Source organism: Heloderma suspectum, chromosome 2 (assembly GCF_057233095.1).
Source record: "Heloderma suspectum isolate Gila_16-S chromosome 2, 16-S_ref, whole genome shotgun sequence".
In the NCBI taxonomy this organism is placed as follows: Eukaryota; Metazoa; Chordata; class Lepidosauria; order Squamata; family Helodermatidae; genus Heloderma; species Heloderma suspectum.
Window position 1 is genome coordinate 276,040,846 of NC_139459.1, and position 13,933 is coordinate 276,054,778.

Genomic DNA, 13,933 nt, shown 5'->3' on the forward strand with positions numbered 1-13,933 from the left:
AAAGGACATCTTTTTTTGGTGTTAGTTCTAGAAGGTGTTGTAGGTCTTCATAGAACCGATCAACCTCAGCTTCTTTGGCCTCAGTGGTTGGGGCATAGATTTGAATTACTGTGATGTTGAATGGTTTGCCTTGGATTCGTAGTGAGATCATTCTATCATTTTTGAGATTGTACCCCAGTACTGCTTTTCCCACCCTTTTGTTGACTATGAGTGCTACTCCATTTCTTCTAAGGGATTCTTGCCCACAGTAGTAGATATAATGGTCACCTGAATTAAATTTGCCCATGCTTGTCCATTTTAGTTTTCTGATTCCCAAGATGTCGATGTTCAATCTTGCCATCTCATGTTTGACCACCTCCAGCTTACCTTGATTCATTGATCTTACATTCCAGGTTCCTAAACAATATTGTTCTTTACAGCATCGGACTTTCTTTTCACCACCAGACACATCCACAGCTGAGTGTCCTTTCGGCTTTGGCCCAGCCACTTCACTCTTTCTGGCGCTACTTGGAAATTGCCTCTGCTCTTCCCCAGTAGTATATTGGACACCTTCCGACCTGAGGGGCTCATCTTCCGGCGTCATCTCTTTTAGCCTTGTGATACGTTCCATGGGGCTTTCTTGGCAAGAATACTGGAGTGGGTTGCCATTTCCTTCTCCAGTGGACCACATTTTGTCAGAACTCTCCGCCATGACCTGTCCATCTTGGGTGGCCCTGCATGGCATAGCTTATGGCTTCACTGAGTTACGCAAGCCCCTTCGCCACAACAAGGCAGTGATCCACGAAGGGGTATTCCAGTTGTACAGCTGTAGAATACAGAGGGATAGTAGTCTGTCCAGGGATTTAAACAAATATCTAGTAACATAGTATTCTGGCTGCCTGACTACCTACCAGCATCAGGAATGGGTGAGTACTAAACAAGAGAAATAGGTAGGGGTCAGGCTTCAAAGACAACATCGTGTGCAGTTCACATCTTTTTCTTTGCTTCTTTTCTTTTCTTTTTTTTTGTGGGAGTGGGGACAGTTTGGGTTCTACCACCTGGCTCCTTGTCCAATGGTCAACCCAATTTAACAGGTAAAACAATTCAGTTAGTATTAGTGTTAATATTTAAGGCTGAAATAGTAACAAATTGTTATGGGTATGGGTTTGGTCTAAATAAGCTTTCAAGCGTTCACTTATAGCCCAGTGCCTATGATTGCAAAGAGATTCAGGATCCCTTCCAAATTTGAAATTCTTGAAGCTAAGGTTTCTTTAAGTAGGGATGTCTATAAGTAAGGCTATCAATGTGGATGCCCTTAGCCTTACAGTCTAAGGCAGGGTCCCCCAACCTTTTTTGACCCATGGGCACATATGGGAAGTTGAGACTCTGTTGTGAGCATCACCACAAAATGGCTCCCATGGAGAATGTGGCTGGTCACATAATGGCTGCTGTGGCGGGCGGCCAGGCGGGCAGAATAGTCATAAGTGAGCAAAAGAGGGCTAGGAGAGAGAAATAACAGAGGCTGGGGAGGGGGGAAGCAAGGTAAAGAGATAGAGAAAGAGCAAGGCTAGAAGGAGGAGCAACAGTGAGCTAAAGAGGAGGGAGGATTAGCAAGGGTAGATGCTAGGCAGGAGGGGGAAATGGCAAGGCAAATGGGTAGCGGGAAGAGAAAGAGGCAGGCTAGAGGCTAGAAAGGGAGAGAAAGAAGACTGCCCTAACATTTCCCAAAGTTTTTCTTAAAACAATTTTTTAAGGGGGCAGGGAGGGAAAAGCTTTGCGGCTGCCACTGGGGGCCCCCATGGGTGTCATGTTGGCTGCAGGCACCATGTTGGAAACCACTGGTCTAAGGCAAGAACTTTTTAAGGGCTGTCAAAGGTTGGTTGATAGCTGCTAATATTTTGTGATTCAGTGGAAGCTGTGATGGCCCAAGAAGGCATCAGTGGAGATGAGTCGCATTTCTTTCCCCACAAGACCAGGGAAAGGCAACCTGGGGCCCTCCAGATGTTTTGGACTACAACTGCCATGATCCCTGACCGTCGGCCATTCTGGTCAAAGGGACCATTGCTCAGTGCTAGATCTGAGGTTCGATTCTGCCAGGTACGGCAGGAAAATCTCTGGCCTGAAATCCTGGAGAGCTGCTGCCAGCTCATATTGACAATACTGGGCTACATGGACCAATGGTTGGATGCAGTATAAGGCAGCTGCTACGCAGTCCAAAACATCTGGAGGGCACCAGTTTGCCTACCCCTGTACTAGACAATGGGAGGTCCCTGTGTGTAGCAGGAAGTCAGTCTGTGCTAGAACCAGATCTAAAAAGGAGGCAGAGAGGTGACTTTACTCTCATCTTATGCTTGGCCTGTATGTATGTATAAATAAGCCTTATATCACAGAAACGCATTAACGGCACAATCGTATGGCCGCTAGTCAGTGGCTAGATGGCCATAGGATAGGTCGGTTCCCGGGAACCCACCCCCTCCCGTGCTGGCCCCACGCTTGTAAGAGCAGCATGGAGCAGCGAAAACAGGGCATTCCCGGGGGCGTGCTGGGGCAGAAGTTGTAAAGCCGGTACGACACATCCTATGTGTCGTCTGGCCGCCGCTTCCCATGCTCCGAGGTCCCACAGCTAGACAGTCGAAATCGGCTGTCTAGCTGCAAAAGCAGGGCTGGGGGAGCCAGGAGGAGATCCGCTCCTCACCACTCCTCCTGCCCTGCACTGGAGAGACACTCACCCCTGGGGTTGGAGGCAACCGTAGATCTTGATAGGATTGCTCCCTCTGTCTCTAGTGACCTCCTTCTAGGAAAGTGAATGCTGGGTAAGCACTTGGAACTAGGGTATATACATGTAACAAAATGAATCACAGCCTGCGCTTTAATAGGCCCGAGCTAACTTCATTTCCAGTGAGCAATGTCAGCTCCTACAAACCACTTCTGACGTGTTCGCAGAAAGAGATCCACAGTATGGCGACGGGTAGGTTGCGCCTGTCCTTGATGGACACCTCTAGGATCTGATCTGTCCTTGATGGACACCTCTAGGATCTGACCTTTGCATATTGGCAGTGCCTCTTTTTTAAAACAGTGGGGAGGGGAGGGCCATAACTCGGTGGCAGGGCACTTGCTTTACATGCAGAATGTCCTGCTTCAATCCCTGGCTACATGGGACACCCACTCCGTGTCATTGAAAGAAGCCCTATTCCTTGATTCTACATGTGTGAGGATGAGCTAGTTCTCCAACAGTGAGGGAAAGGCACTCTGTTCATGGTCAGAGGAACCTTTCCTTCATTATACATTACTACAGGTCTGTGTTTTTAAAGAAGAGGTTTAAGGTGGCTGAGCTAAATGCTGCAATCTTATGCTCAGAATTACTTTAGAGTAATTCTGTGGGACTTCTTTCTTTCTTCTTCTTCCTTTTTTTCCATTTTTAATTTTACAGTGCTGACAACACTATATAAAATATACAACAAATAGTAATACCAAATATTATCAACAACTTAAACAATATAGAATATAATCAAATGTATCAACAAAACCAGCAAATATCACGAAATTCCCAATAACGCAAAAGGCTGTACATTCTCTTGATTGTTGTTACACCTATGCATTACAAATAATGACCATTTTTCTATAAATCTATTATTTTGCTGTCTTCCCTCTCTAATATGGGACTTATTTCTAAGTAAGTGTGCATAGGATCACGTTGTATCAGGATGGGGGGAAAATGCTAATAGGGAGGACATTCACATATTACAACATACACACATCCTCATGTACAAATGGGGACCTGAAAATATAAAAACAGAATACAGGGAACAGACACAACTCTGGGTTCCAAGCGTATGGCATTTTTAAGGGTGCAATCCTGTGCATGCTTACACAGAAAAAAAGTCCTACAATTCCCAGCATACTGCAGCCAGCATGGCTGGCTGGCGGGATGCTGGGAGTTGTAGGCCTTTTTCTGTCTAAACATGCACAGGATTGTGCCCTTGACCTTGCTTCTGATCTCCTAAATTGATCAGAAAGAGAACAGTAAGCTGGGTGAGGGTCTACCATATCTAAGAAATGAAGGGTCCTGATCTGTGGCAGCCACTTCAGTGCTGTGTTCCAGCATGCACCCACCCCCATGCCCAGCTACCTGGACTCTGTAACTCCTCTTGCATCAAGCAGAAACCTCAGATTATGAACCCAGCAGGAGTTGTCTGCAAATTGTGAACCAAGGCTGAACTTGACAATGGCAGTACACAGAGCAGCACACTGGTTTTCTATTCAGCCTTTGGGGTTTTTAAAGGAGATTTTAAAGGAAAATTCCATTTAAGGGGAAATGTCAAAGAAATAAAGAAGTAGTGCATTGTCATCTAAGTAGATTAAGTCTGTAATCAAAGTAGATTAAAATTGCCCTTTGCCCGTCTCCCCCCCCCCACCACCACCAGCTAGTAAATTTACATATGCAGTTAATTAAAAAAAACTACTTTGTGGGCGGGATACTTCCAACAATGGCAGGTGCAACTATATTAGGAACTGCATTAGGCAAAGCCTTTTAGCTGTAAAAAGTGTTCAGCAGTTGAAACTAGGAAGCACACACACACCTGCACTAGGAATGTCGGAGAAATCCACAACAGATTCAAATATGTTCAGATTTCTATGAATCTGTATAAACATGCATAGGATTGCGTCCTTAACCTTGCTTCTGATCTCATAAATTGTTCAGGAAGAGAAAGGTAGGCTGGGTGAGGGTCTACCATATGTAGGAAATGGAGGGTCCTGATCCGTGGCAGCCACTTCAGTGCTGTGTTCCAGCATTTGTACAAATGTGCATTTGCAAACACGAACAAAAATCTTGTACATCCCTAAAAATAAAAACTTGATTCCATCAGTGAGCGGATGATGGCTAAAAGGTGCCTGACATTTTGCGAAACACAGATGGAACAGATTTAACAAAATCCATACAGCCCTAGCATGCACATTCATATACAACATATAACTCATACACACCCCACTCGCTCAGATCCAACTCTGGCCCAAGAGCGTTTCAGAGGCCTGGCACCTGTTTTGATCAAATAAAACCAACACTCCTCCCAGAAACCTCAGTTCACAAACCACCCAGCCAACCAGAAATCCTTCCTTCTAGCCCTTCTCCCTCCTCACTCTCTTACTGAAGGATACTGACATCCCACACTCTGTTACCTTGAAAGTTTTCAGGGGGGAGAAGTAGGAAAAAATGCTCTAGGAATAGGTTCTATGGCTCCTGCTATAGAAGCGTCATTCCTAGAGTGTCCTAAGAAGCAGGCAGGAGCCTTCGAACACTACTTCCAAGAATGCTCTAGGAATGATGCTTCTATGTTGTTGTTCAGTCATTCAGTCGTGTCCGACTCTTCGTGACCCCATGGACCATAGCACACCAGGCCTTCCTGACCTGCGCTCTCTCCCGGAGTGTGCTCAAGTTCATATTCATTGCATCGGTGATGCTATCTAGCCATCCCATTCTCTGCCATCCCCTTCTCCTTTTGCCTTCAGTCTTTCCCAGCATCAGGGTCTTTTCCAGAGAGTTTCCTCTTTGCATTAGGTGGCCAAAATATTGGAGCTTCAGCTTCAGTATCTGTCCTTCCAATGAGCAGTCAGGGTTGATTTCCTTTAGGATTGACTGATTTGACCTCCTTGCAGTCCAGGGGACTCGTAAGAGTCTTCTCCAGCACCACAGGTCGAAAGCATCAATTCTTCGGCGCTCAGCCTTCCTCATAGTCCAGCTCTCACAGCCATACATTACTATTGGGAAAAGCATAGCTTTGATTAGACGGACCTTTGTCGGCAAGGTGATGTCTCTGCTTCTTACTATGCTGTCTAGGTTTGCCATAGCTTTCCTCCCAAGGAGCAAGCGTCTTTTAATTTCATGGCTACAGTCACTGTCTGCGGTGATCTTGGAGCCCAAGAAAATAAAATCTGTCACAGCTTCCATTTCTTCCCCTTCTATATGCCAAGAAGTGATGGGGCCAGATGCCATGATCTTCGGTTTTTTAATGCTGAGTTTCAAACCAGCTTTTGCACTCTCCTCTGGTAGGAACTAATAGAGCCCGTTTCCAGAGCATTTCCCCCTTTTTTTCCTTGGGTGTGGTGTTGTTGTTTTGAGTGGGGGGACTGCCAGTCAGAGGTTGGGGGGTCTGCACCCCTGCTCTAAGATGCAGGTTCTGTACCTATAGGATATCCTGTCTTGGGACATAAGGTGGGCTCATGGGCCAGTGGGTGTCTTATGTAAATTACCCACGACATTCTGAAGCATGGGAAGCTGCATCTATTTTATGTCTTCCGTGCCATTCCCACTGTGCTGAAAGGGGTCTTTGATGCTTCCTGTTGGAGATAAGGGCATATTCATTTTATACGTATTTGCCGCTATGGTAGTGGCCAAAACAAAGGAAACCTAATGACAGCACAATCCCATACATGTCTACTCGGACTCAGAAGGAAGTCCCATTCACTTCAATGGGGCTTATGCCCAGGTCAGTGAGTGTGGAATTGAAGCCTTTGGCTGTGTTCACATCAGTACTCTTGTCACTTTGCTTTTCCCGTTCATCCCTTGCTGACCTAATATGAATGCTGTGCATGGAACTACAAGTTTGGTTGTTGTTTTTCCTGAAACACTGTTGAATTTGCACAATTGTACCCATTTAACCCCCGAATAACTTAGGTGCAGTATACCAAAAAGATATGCTCAGAAAGAGGGGGATGGGATCTTAAGACTGAATTGTGAAATCGCTAAGTTCCATGAGCATGCAGTGATCGATTTATACAGTTCATTGCCACCTGAGTTGTGGCCACAGGCTTAGATGGCTTTAAAAAGGATTAGATGAATTCATGGAGGACAGGTCTGTCAATTGCAATGCTACTAGCCCTGATTGCTAAGCATGGAACTTATTTATTTTATACTAGCATCATTTATACACCAGTCGATTCAAGCAGTAGATTCAGAGCAAACCAAAGAAAGTACTTTTTCCTAGAATGCACAATTAATTTATGGACAATGGATTGATTAGTTTAAGTCATACAATGAATGCATGGATTCTACCACCATGAGATAACAGTGATAGCACCTGGCTGAAATAGCTTTAAAGGGATGTGAAGAGGGGGTTGCTCTCGCTCCCGGCAGCGTAGGAAGGGCAAACAGTTACCAAGGCAGGCTGCCACCACCCCTTACGTCCACCTCAGCCTGAGCCAGGGGACCTTCAGACCTCGCAGGACTCTTGCAGCTTAGGGAATAGGGGTTCAGTCCCCCACACCCTTTTCCCATGCCTCAAGCCTGGAACGTTAAACAGTAGCAGTTTAACAGTAGCAGAGGGCTCTGGATTTAGTACTCAGGCTTACTTGAAAGGAAGCAGACACAACTCTTGAGGAAGGTGTTACATTTATTTACAAAGGAGAAGAGGGGAAAGGAGTAAAAAGGCACACAAGAACCAGGGTAACCTTTGGAAATAATACTTCAGGCAGAAAATAACAAAAGTTACTGACACCTGTCTCTACATACCAAACTATGGGTCTTCACATAGAACAGGACCCAAAAGGTGATGCTCAAAGTCCCAAGCCAGAAGAAAGACAAGAGATGGATGCAACCTTCCCCCTTTTTTTATGCTCAAGCCTCTGATAACTCTACGGAGATCTCTGTTAGCCAATCACAGGCTGGCTGGAACAGCATTCTCTAGGAGGAGGTAAAGTTTCCCACAGGAGCACAGCTGAGATTATTCAATCAAATTAGCCGGGTTTTGCTCTGGCCTTGGAGCTAGAGCCCTCTTGAGATAACACACACTTCAGCTGTCTTACAGACGGAGCACAAAGAGGAAATGGGGTTCTTAACAAGGGGGTTTAGACAAGTTCATGGAGAATGGAACCAGTAATGGCCTTTGGCCCTGCTGACAGTGAAATGGCAGGATACCTCTGAATGCCGGTTGCTGGAGGGACAACAGTGAGGACCGCTCTCATGCACTGCAGGACAGGTGGGCCACTGTAGGAAATAGGATGCTCAACTAATTGGGTCCTTGGTCTCATCCCATCGAGCACTTCCTAAGGCCGAGACACACTTCAAAAATGTAGCCAGCAGCTATGCTTTTTTTACTCTGGAGTATGCACAGGGGCCTGATCTGGATTGGGAGCCTAGCATAGAAGGTAGGAGGTTTTAATCCTTCACCCCTGTTCTAGTCCTAATCCACATTTGAGGTAGGGGAGCTGTGTCTGCAGTATGAATTGCCTAATAATGGTCTATTTGCTTCAATGGATCACTACTTGGCAATATAAATCACTGGCGCAGGGGGCCAGATTGGGACCACAGCATGTGTGTGTGTGTGTGGAGGGGGGAAGCCTAGCATCGTGGCTGGCTGGGGAATGCTGGGAATTGTAGGACTTTTTTCTGGCTAGATATACATAGGATTGTGCCTTAACATGTTCTCTGGGTCTTATATATCCTTGTGCCACTTTTCCATCACACACATGGCATTCAGAGAGCTTACAACCAATAATAAATAGAGTAAGCCATATTTTAAATGCACAAAGTAAAGCTACAAAACATCAATGAATGCCCATGTTTAGAGGCAGTCTACCGCAGAATCTTGGGTGCTGAGAACAAGCAGCTGAGCTCACCGTCTCCATCAGGCTCTGCTAGTGAGCTTCATAGGAGTTTCTGGCTGACTACACTTAGGGCACAATCCTATGCATGTTTAGGGCACAATCCTATGCAAAGCTGACTGGGGAATGCTGGGAGTTGTAGGCCTTTTCCTCTGCCTAAACATGCATAGGATTGCACCCTTAGTGAAAGAGCTGGGTGGGCTGGGTCTGATACTGTGAGGCCATGTTCTTAACATCTCAGATTTTAAGACACATTTTCCTAAGCATTGTCTTGTTTGTTGTTGTTGATTTAGTTATCCGCCCTTGGTGTTTTATATAGAAAGGGGGAAAAGCAGCACTGCAAGATGATGCACGTTCTAGTGATAGAATCTTTATTTATTGTTGGAATAAATTAACTTAGAAGGGATCAGTGGAACAGAAGAGATTACGTGACAGAGCTCCTGACCTTGCCAAATCTCGGAAAATATTTAATGGAAGCTCCATCTCAATAGTGCAGGGAATGACTTTTGCATAAAACCAGGTGGGGTCTGGGCAGGGAACTGCTCTGCTGTGGTCTCTCTCAGTAAGAAACCGGTGCTCTTCCTGTGCAGAATACAATGCGTGGGCTCGCAGAGTCAGCCTGGCTTACAAGTTGCCTCTCAGCTTACAATGTATATTTTATAAATGTGCTGTGGCAGGCAGGGAAAAAAATACTGTCATAAAACCAAGCCTAACTTCTGGCACAAGAGTCTCTTGTAAAGTGAGTCTTTTTCTGTTATTAACAGAATATGTGTGCTCTGCATTGGGCCTAACTGTGCTTCTGAATGGGGACTGAAGGACTGAACAAGCTCATTGGTGAAGGCCCAGTTGGCAGTATTATACTATGCCCCCCATTCAGTCCTGCTCACCTGATCTCTTCTCTTCCTTTCCCTTCCAGGTAGTGCCTGACCCAGAGACTTCCACCAGCAGCACTGGATGAGATTTCTACCATTGCCTAGCGCTCACTAACTCAGCTGCCAATATGGATTTTGTGATGAAGCAGGCCCTAGGTGGTAGGTCTTACCTTCCCACTCACAGCATTCTGACTTAACTCTATTCCACCATACTAAGTGGTTGAGAGAAAGGGGCGGAGCTAGGGAAAGGGGCGTGGCCATCTGGGGAGCCCCAGAAGGATAGAGTGAGACTCAAGGCACGCCTGATGTGACCTGCAGACCTGAGGTTCAACACCCTTGCTCTCTAGGATGGAAAAATCAGTCTAATTCCAGTTCATGTCAGTTTCACACGTGTGCATTCATGAGTCTGTTTCATGCCCTTTCTACTTCAGTCTGCTAATTTTTAAAACACACACATTGTTCTTGTTGTTGTTGTTGTTGTTGTTGTGTGATGTATTTTTTCACAAAACCCACATGTCTGTATGCATTTTACCCTTCTTTGTATGCATTTTGGTTCATTTTTTGAGCTGAGAACAGCGTCGCAACATTCAGAGAAGTTCAAAATCTTAAGAATAGCTATGTTCCAGTTGACACACGAGTCCAAGAAGTGTGATTCAGGTTGATCCACATGAAAACGCAAGCCAAACAAAAAACCTCAAGCATCCCTAACTCTATACTGTACTAAAAATCCATGCTGGATCAGGGTGGTTTTGTCCCTTACCCCAAACAGTGTAAGTATACAGAGATTGCATGGGTGAGACTGGATGATTCTAGAGATCCCTTTTAGCTGCTTGATCCTTGCTGTGTAGACACCACATGAGGTTGGGGGAATTCTGTTTATGTAGAGATCCATCAGTCAAGAAGGAGCAGCAGCAGTTCCCATTTTGTATCCTGTGCTTGTAAAGGGTAAAGAAAAAATTCTTCCATTTCACAGCCAGAAGTGATACTCCCCTCCCCGCTTAGCACTGGCTTATTCCCTATGCCTTCCAGAATACATCCCTGCCACCAGAACCTGGACATTAGGTCAAACTCCTTGGAGGCATCAACTCATGAGTGACCCAGTGGAGAAAAGTTCTGTCCGCCACAACACATTCCCACAAGAGGGAACATATTTTTTTCTTTAAAAAAACTGCCTTTCTGGAACTCTCTCTGTATCCTTGGGGATCCCCCCCTTCCCACCCTACCCCTTGCTCTTTTTTTTAATCCAGGGGGGCTTCAGTGATGCCAAATAATGTAATATCACCTCTATGTCACTTTTGCAACCCAAAAAGGGTTTTAACATGTTTTAAAAATTGGCAAACCTCTGCTTTTGGCTTGGAGGCTATGGGAGGCATGCGAGATAAGGAGAACATGAGTAACTGCACTCACAAACCATTTGACAATGTCTAGTTCAGTACCTGTGGTGGCAGGGTAACATGCTGAAGCAAGGATATTTGCCCTTTGTCCAAACTGTACAAACTTTCATACTTCCTTAGAGCAGGCAGTGCAGATAAGAGATGTCTCAAATCCACCATCTCCAGCACAATCCAAGGTCTTATCTACTCAAAATACATCCCGCTGAGTTCAGTGGAACTTACTCTTGGGTAAACCATGTGATTCAAATCTGCCTTAAAGGTCACAGCCTCAGATCTGGATGCCTTTCCCCTCATTCAAAGTGTTGAAGCTTGGTTGTGGCTCCTCACAGCACTCTGCACCTGCTCAGAGGCACTGTACTCTAACCCTTACTGTTTCACAAAAAAAGTGGCATGAGAACTAAACTCTGGTGAACTCTGGCTCAAGTGAACATCGCAACTCGCCCACCCCATTATGGCAGCTTGTCTTCTCAATCATCTCACCATCTCCTCTGGAGCTTTCCCATGTGAGAATCTTGGCTGTGGTTTTTGCTGTTCTGGATGCTAAAGGACTAATTAGATCTAGCAAAGAGCCCAGTCCGCCACTCCCCCAGGCACATCGAGTCATGGAGCCATGTTGCTGTTGCTTTTTTTCTCCATGCCTTTGCAGCCAACAGGGCGTGGTGCCAGTGCTAGCCCATTTCCAATGTCTATTTTAGAGTAAATCCGGAAAAGGTCCTGACTGCCTTCCATCCTACCATCAGCACCACCCCACTCACAAGTGACCAGGACACAATCACCCAGCCTTCCCCAAGTTGGCACCTTCCAGATGCATTGGACTGCAACTCCCATCATTCCCCGCCAGCATGGCCATCCCATCTTAGGACACCAGCTTGAGGAAGGCTGCAATAACCCATCATAATTGCAAGCCAGTGTGGTGTACTGGTGAGAGTGTTGGACTGGGACTTGAAAGATCCACATTCTAGTCCCCAGTTGGCTGTGAAGCTCACTGGGTGACTTTCAGCCAGTCACTGACTCTCAGCCTAACCTACCTCACAGGGTTGTTGTGGGGATAAAATGGAGAGGAGGAGGATCGTGTAAGCCACGTTAGTTTCCTTGCAAGAGGAAAAAAGGCAGGATATAAATGTAGTAATACTATAAATATAAACTCATCAGCCAGAGCTACTTTAACCCAGAGTGCTATGAGGTGGCTGGGTCATGTGCAGACTGCCTCCCCTTGTCCTCTGTGGCACTACTGGGATTGTGCCAGCACAGTGACCAGCAGATCCTCTGTTTCTGGCTGTGTGAAGGGCTTGGCTGGTTTGGGCAAAGTGATGATGAGTCACAGATGCAAAGAAGGAGGGAGACGGAGCAGCGCAGGAAGATGAAAGGACCTAAAGTCTCCTGGGGGCCTGGGGAGCCAAGGCTGGTTTGTAACTCCAAATTGCTGACAAACTGCAATGGGAAATGAGGCTGCCCGGCTCTTAGCTGAGCGACTCAGTGCAGCGCAGCACACACCAAGCCCCCAGCTCCATCGCACACAGATGCACGCCGGCTCAGAGAAGGGAGAGCGGCTTCTTCCCAGGGCAGAGAGTGCTCACAGCCTGTGAACCACAGGAGACTGGACCTGCACTTCAAGGCAGACTTGAAAGAAAGGTTGAGACTGGGGAGTCTGCAGGCTGACATCAGCTGGGGAACTCATTCAGCTACGATATTTAACCTGCCCTGAAAATGTTCTCATAGAGTAAGTTCTGCCATGAGGGAGGGTGAAGTGCCACAGACTTAAGTGGTAGATTTGATCTACCATTTCCCAGCATACAAAGGTTTTTCCCTCACTAGGAAAAGCCCCAGTACATCCACTGACATTTGGAGTGCCCTGTGAACCGGGGCTGCACAAGCGTCCCAAGGATCTATTGGCTAGTGCCCATAACTTAACTCTGGCAGCAAGGGGCACATTCTCCTTCTTGTCCAACCTGTACCACTTTGTGACTGGGGAAAAAAGTGTATTTAGAGTCTATTCAAATCATAGAGGCTGAATACCCACCCACAACCACCCCCACCGCACCCTCTGGTATCATTTCAGGAGGAATGCTCATGTAGTTTTTTTTTTTAAAAATGGGGATGAGGAGAGAAACACTAAAGAAGGTATCCCTCTCTGCTGTAGAAGTCCCATAACATTTGGTATTCCCGCTTCCTTTTTTAAATTGTAATTCTTGGATTTTCACTCCCCCGCTCTTGTACTGGAGTGCATAGCTACCTTCAAAAAAAAATTAAAGCAACAAATGGGCATGCATATACCCCACCATGGCACTCACCACAGCACAACCATCACCCCTGGAGTAAAGGTATCCTCTGTCAGAAATGGATCGCCCTTTCCCTTCATAATCAACACCACAAGGAGACAAAGCTTCAGGCTAATACTGTTCTGTTTTGCTAGAGACTAGCCTCTTTAGATGCTGTTAAAGTGCTGCATTCAATATGCCAACAAATCTGGAACACTCAACAGTGGCCACAAGACTGGAAAAGGTCAGTTTACATTCCAATTCCAAAGAAGGGCAACGCCAAAGAGTGTGCAAACTACCACACAATTGCGCTCATTTCACATGCCAGCAAGGTGATGCTCAAAATCCTACAAGCTAGGCTTCAGCAGTATGCGAACCGAGAACTACCGGAAGTACAAGCTGGGTTTCGAAGAGGCAGAGGAACTAGAGATCAAATCGCCAACATTCGCTGCATCATGGAGAAAGCAAGAGAATTCCAGAAAAACGTCTATTTCTGCTTCATTGACTACGCTAAAGCCTTTGATTGTGTGGATCACAACAAACTGTGGCAAATTCTTAAAGTGATGGGAGTACCAGACCACCTTACCTGTCTCCTGAGAAACCTGTACGAGGGTCAAGAAGCAACAGTAAGAACCAGACATGGAACAACCGATTGGTTCAAAATTGGGAAAGGAGTACGACAAGGCTGCATATTGTCACCCTGCTTATTTAACTTATATGCAGAGTACATCATGAGAAATGCCGGGTTGGATGAATCAGAGGTCGGAATTAAGATTGCTGGGAGAATTATCAACAACCTCCGATATGCAGACGATACCACCCTAATGGCAGA

The 13,933-nt window shown here is 46.0% G+C and overlaps 1 protein-coding gene across 1 annotated transcript in view; it reads left to right on the forward strand.

Moving 5' to 3' along the window:
- Positions 1–13,933, forward strand: part of CPLX2 (complexin 2) — a 172,927-nt gene that overhangs the window by 147,064 nt on the left and 11,930 nt on the right. The window contains exon 3 of the mRNA XM_084839307.1: positions 9,494–9,608. Coding sequence (XP_084695433.1) covers positions 9,578–9,608 — 31 coding nt within the window. The 5' untranslated portion in view covers positions 9,494–9,577. The remainder of the gene's footprint in view (positions 1–9,493; positions 9,609–13,933) is intronic.